The 6,029-nt window shown below is 37.5% G+C and overlaps 2 protein-coding genes across 3 annotated transcripts in view; both read left to right on the forward strand.

The window, feature by feature from the left end:
- slc13a3 (solute carrier family 13 member 3) overlaps window positions 1-2,985 on the forward strand; it is a 9,580-nt gene extending 6,595 nt beyond the window's left edge. For both annotated transcript variants that reach the window (XM_034877461.1, XM_034877462.1), the window contains 4 exons: window positions 1,330-1,442; window positions 1,728-1,889; window positions 2,512-2,649; window positions 2,733-2,985. In XM_034877461.1, the coding sequence (XP_034733352.1) occupies window positions 1,330-1,442; window positions 1,728-1,889; window positions 2,512-2,649; window positions 2,733-2,915 (596 nt within the window). In that variant the 3' untranslated portion in view covers window positions 2,916-2,985. The remainder of the gene's footprint in view (window positions 1-1,329; window positions 1,443-1,727; window positions 1,890-2,511; window positions 2,650-2,732) is intronic.
- A 1,867-nt stretch (window positions 2,986-4,852) lies between these two features.
- ocstamp (osteoclast stimulatory transmembrane protein) overlaps window positions 4,853-6,029 on the forward strand; it is a 3,532-nt gene continuing 2,355 nt past the window's right edge. The window contains exon 1 of the mRNA XM_034877479.1: window positions 4,853-4,890. Coding sequence (XP_034733370.1) covers window positions 4,853-4,890 — 38 coding nt within the window. The remainder of the gene's footprint in view (window positions 4,891-6,029) is intronic.

The raw sequence follows: 6,029 nt of genomic DNA on the forward strand, positions 1-6,029 counted from the left end.
TGAAGTAATACGAATAAATGCGCGTTCCTTAACATATTTACTGTTGCTAAAATAGAGAATATGCATTGTTCACATTTTAAAACAGAGAGAGCAGCAGCTTCTTGTGGAAGTATGATAACGTATAAAACATTATTTGTAAATTAACTATGAAGATCAACGCTAGAATATGATGCATAAATGCATCGTTTCTCCCACTCTGGGCTAAAATATACGTTTCCTAAGTCCTATTAACTTCCACTGCTCACTTATAATTCAAAGTGCACAGTTTTTTGTGTTTGCAAATGCCTCATTGAATGGTTTCAGTTAAGAGCAGTAGTTTGTAAATGTATATTTTTATGCTATCATTCAGTCAAGCCACACTTTTTCTCACATTTTTTCCTTTTGTAGTTCCTTCCCTTGTTTGCATATTATGTGTTTAGCTCCCTTGTACATATGGACATAGAAAATAAAAGCCACAGAACAAATTGGACTCTAAACTCTAGAAACTATAAAGATAATTAGATGATACATTTCGCGCACCTTGTAAACATGGATGTAACAGTGTATATTCAGCAGTTATTTACCCCCTGCAAAATATAAGGTCAATGACCATTGAGGTGTTCTCTCCGTGTTGTTTCCTAAATATACAGTAGTCTAAACTGTATAGTTATTAAATATTTTAGTTATAATTTGGGTGGATTGTACAATTATGACATGTTTTTAAATTGCACAATCCTCCCTGATTATAGTTGTTGAATAACACAAAAAAATAATCAACTAAAGTAATATAAGGTGCATTGGTCCACTATAGAAACACACATGTACAGCACTTTATATGTTGCCCTAAGTCACAAAAATAAGGTAAAACCACTTCTGATTGAACAGAAAAGGCTCCAGGATTAACAAAATAAATAAATTATTAAAAAATAAGCCAGGATAACTGGGAAATCCTGGTTTAATCCCTTATCTTGGTTTTGTGAAATGGATTTACAGACTCATTTAAAAAACATTTTGAGTTGCTAAAGGCACCTTATAGTGCCCCTAAGTTTATTTTAGATTACATATGTTTCATATTTCTGTTCCGATTAAAATATTTGGAGCTGTGAAATGCACCCTTTTGTGAAGAAAGTAAACGAGACATTGTTTACTGCATACAGTTGGGATTAAGAAGTTTAAATTGATCTTTTACGGAATCAGATGACAGCAGTTATGTTATGCTGAGTTATTGTTGTTAATGAGCACCATTGTTTCTTGTGTAGACCACAACAATATGTACAGACATAATTTATTATATGACAATCCTGAATTGGAGTTCTTAGTTGATTGTCTCCCTCCATGTCTTCCTTTTAGCGTCAAACACTCCTTATGTCCCACTCCTATCATGGAAGAAAGCTCAGGACTCTGTTCCCTGGAATATCATCCTGTTGCTCGGAGGCGGCTTCGCTATGGCTAAAGCTTGTGAGGTGAAAATGTTTTTTTCAGGTTGACAAACTAGATATGTTGTGTTGATTAGAGAACTTTAAATGTGCTGGTAGGATGATTTTGCTACCCTTGGACAGATGGGAATGCCTCAATCTTCTCATCTAAACTCTCTGCAAAGATTCTTTCCAGCTGAATCCAAGATTAGTAACTTACGTCTGTGTACGTCTGTTGGCTCTTTGCTGCTCTGCTCTGTTGGGTTCTGTTCTCTTCTTTGCTTTATTATGTTGAGATTTGACCTTTGACCCCAAACGTGTGGCTTTTGGCAGGAGTCTGGACTGGCCTCCTGGATCGGAGGCCACCTCCAGCCTTTGGCCGAGGTCCCTCCTGCTGCAGCTGTGATGTTGATCACTGCTTTCCTGGCGCTTTTCACTGAGTTCGCCAGCAACACTGCCACAATTATCATATTTCTACCCGTCATTGCTGAACTGGTAAGACTGGTGTTCAACTCAAAGATATAAATTGGCTTGAATTCTGTGTTCCTGTTATGAAATGGCCATCAGAATGACAGTACAGTAGACAAACTGGCACGGTTGCAAGACAAAGATGTGAAAAGTCATAAACTACACAGGAATATGGTTTGTTGCTGACCTGGTTCTTTATGTCCGTCAAAGGCTTTGTAGACTTGTTAAAAATTGCAATAGATGTCCTTATGTTTGTAGCCTGTTGGACATTAACTGCTGTTGTCAGCAATCATTGTCTGGAACTTTTGTACTTTCAAGTGGAGAGTGGTGCCTACTGCAAAGTACGCACTCAGAGAATCGTTTACAGGGGGTATAGGAGGCTAGTGACTCTGTCCTAAACATTTGAACCGTGACCACCCAATTTCCTTAAAGGGTCAGTTCACCAATACTATTGACCTCTTTGAAATGCAGCCAGTTCACATACTTTTGGTTGTTTTTGCCCAGACGTCACGTGCATCCTTTTCTTTTGCAGCTCAGCCCGAGATATTTGGGCACTTTAAATCTTGGATAGAAGAAACAAGTTTGCAATAATGGGGTCATGAAAGTATTAAATAACTCACATCCTATCCTAAAAACGTTGTATTTGCAGGCGCTTCGTGTCTCAGTGAACCCTCTGTACTTTATGATACCTGCAACAGTAGGATGTTCATATGCCTTCATGCTGCCAGTGTCCACACCACCCAACTCCATCGCCTTCGCAACGGGACATCTCATGGTCAAAGACATGGTAAGCTCCTCACATTGGACACCAAAACCTGTTGTCCCCTTTCATCCCCTATGTCTACATGTTTTCTGCTCCTGTTTTCTCAGGTGAAAACTGGCATTGTGATGAACATCCTGGGTATCCTCTCGGTCTCTTTGGCTATGAACACGTGGGGCGTTGCCATGTTTGACTTGAACGTGTATCCAGAATGGGCTCACCCCATCAACATGTCTGCTGTTGTCACTGATGTGCACCTATCACCTGTCCAGTCACTCAACACTACGCTCTGATCACTCACCCAAAGACTATCTGAAGATTGTGTAAAGATTGAACACTAAACAGGGACAAAAGTCTGTCCGTAGCAGTCTTCGTTGTGTCACTCAAATGTCTGAAGCTTCTGGGAGCTTCAGCTGTTACCTTTCAGTGATGATTTTCATAAGTTTATTACTCAAGTGTCTTTTTAGTCCCTCGAGTGACAAGATTTCATCCTGGGAACATATGGTAATGGCATACTCCAAGTTTTAAGTTAAAAGATGATAAAACAAGTTACATTTTTTTTACATTCAACCTCAATAACAATGACAGCGAAAGCTCTAAAGAGCTCTCTTTAAAATATTTTAGGAAGCTCCACAGTCAGACTGCAGGGTGTGCTGTTTGTATCAATGCTAGACTGACCTCCACTGGAAGAATGAGAGCCACCTCTGTGAATAATTATTTTTAAAGTTGTATTTTTTTGGTTAAAATCACTCAGAGATCATGTTACTTGTTAATGTATTATATGGTGCATGTTTAAAGCCATAGTACATACACAGTATTTTAAATCTTTTCTACATCAGAGTATGAATCCTGTCTAATAAAAGTGTAAATGATGATTTGCATTCATGTAACTGCTGTTACAATTTTTTTTTGAGTTTGCATTATGATAATTTAATTGCACTTAATCTCTGTGTTTGCCTGTAATGACTGCACATAGCAAGCTTCTTGTTAAGAAAACATCTTTGTTATTAGAGGTTTTGCAAGATCTAAGTTGTGTTGAGTTTTTATCCCAAAATGACCTTTAATCCTCACGTTCTGAATAGCTGTGCCTGTACTGCTGCATGTTTAACATATATTTCAACACATTTTGGCCTTTGTACACACAAATAGAGCGAGAAGGAGCACACAGTTGTAAAGTACTTCCAGTGTTTGTTTGGTGTGGTAAACTGTCTGAAATCACAAGGCCTGACATCAATGATTAACCAATGCAAAGGCTGTGGTTGTTACTGAGTGTTAGCAGGGTCACTGCAAAAGCACCCATGGTGTTTAAATGCAAAACTATAAAAAAAAAAAAAATCAAAACCAGAAAATAACAGAATGTACCCAACTGTGTGCACAACTCAAACACCTTGGATTTGAACCAAAGCTGACTTAGGCTTTTTTTTTTAAAGGATCCAAAGACAGATTACAAATATGTCACTATTCAGTTGTTACTCATAAAAAGAAATTGGCATTTCCGTGTCAATTATAACTGGAACTATAATTTTACGCTTAATTCCATTTATCTCTGTTGACACAAAAATTGTCCTCACATGACATGTTCACCTCTACACATGACTAAAACTACTGTGTGTGGTGCAAATGTATGAAATACAAAGTGTCTTGTGAGGATCTGATAATAAATAGTCATTAATAAATTCTTCTGCCAACACTATGAGTGCACAGTAGGAGTAATGAGCTAAACACACTTGTGGTTTGCCTTTGAAATTTTGACTGGAAGCAAATGTGGTAAAAACAGTAGTGGAAAGCAAATTCAACGATGACAATACAAGACTCCAAAATTCATAAGCACAGTAACAAGGAGACTAACAGTTAACCAACAGTGGTTTAACAGGAAAGAATCAATAAATAGCCTAAATGCAGCCAAACAGCTACATTTTTGTACAGCTTTAGTTGATGAATGTTTGTGGGCTAAAGCAGTTAATACAAATGACATATTTCCAAATCACAAGTCATTGAGAAAAGTATGACTTGTCAGATTGTGTGTGTCTGTGTTTGTGTGTTTGTGTGTGTGTGTTTGCATCATGCCTCCCATATGATTTTGTGTCATGTTTGGTTCACATGGAGAAGAGTCGTCAGTGGGAACTTGTAGGCAACCCACAAATATCAACATGACTGTGACTGTTCTGAGAGGTTCCTCTTCTACTTCCCAACGTTGTTTCTTTCTTAAACTCATATTGTCATAGAGAGAATGCAGTTCCTCAATGAGAATATTATAATACCAGTCAGGTAAGAACTGTTATCTATCTATCTATCTATCTAATCATATAATGCCTATTTAACAGTATGTGGTTTATACATGCAGTGTTTTATTCTTAAATGTATCCACTAGAAAGTACATAATTGGCAATTGCACGTTAAAGTAACTACTACTAAGTATTTCCCATTGTTGTGGTTTAAAGAGATCCGTTACATGTGGAGGATTTTCTTTCGCAGAATTGACCTGCTACTACTTTCCTTCCCCCATCCTTCATTTTTTGGACTTAAGTCACATGTTTGACACTTTTTAAAATACGTTTGTTTGCTTTCTTGACAAGTAACGTGGGAAAAATGATCGATACAGATCGATTATTGCATCTGTTGTTCGACTTTTTGTGGACAGGTTAAAAACAATTGTTACATGTACAGATGTTGGTGAGTACAGAAGCGGAGTAGGGCCATCCTTGCAACTTTTTTAATGCTCTTACCCCAAGATCACAATCTTTTGTTCATTTTTATTACTCATAATGGTTTTAATAATGGTTTTGGAGGTCAGATCGAGCTGATGGGGAAGGGCTTCATGATAAACGTGTGACAACCCGTGTGACGACATCTGGTTTTCAAAACTGAAAGGCTAAAATAGGGTGTAAACATCCATGGAATATTAGATTAGGCTAGTATGTGCCAGGATATTTATTGGCCAGGTTTCATGATATCCTGGGGCGTTGTTGCAAGACAACCAACAACGATAGTGAGGTGTTAGCAGGCAGATTACTTTTAACCTTTGGACAGGCTAACTGTTCACCCTGTTTCCAGTCTTCTTGCTAAGATAAACTAAGCTAAACTTGCAACCTGCTGGTTGATGCAGTTTACAGTGGCTTGCAAAAGTTTACACACCCGTGCTAAAGTTGATTAAAAAGAGGAATAAATAAACATCTTTTGGAAATTGCCAATGCTCAATGCCTTAATTCAAAACAATTTGAAAATCCAACTTTTAAAGACACCAATTATCTTTTTGGAAGCAACAATAAATTTATTATAAGTAAATAACTCAATATTCTTCCTTAAAATACAGGGGGCATAATAATACACCCCATATGTTAAAATACAGGGGCATAAGTATACACCCCCCTATGTTAAAATACAGGGACATAAGTATACACCCCCCT

Source organism: Etheostoma cragini, chromosome 7 (assembly GCF_013103735.1).
Source record: "Etheostoma cragini isolate CJK2018 chromosome 7, CSU_Ecrag_1.0, whole genome shotgun sequence".
Classification (NCBI taxonomy): domain Eukaryota; kingdom Metazoa; phylum Chordata; class Actinopteri; order Perciformes; family Percidae; genus Etheostoma; species Etheostoma cragini.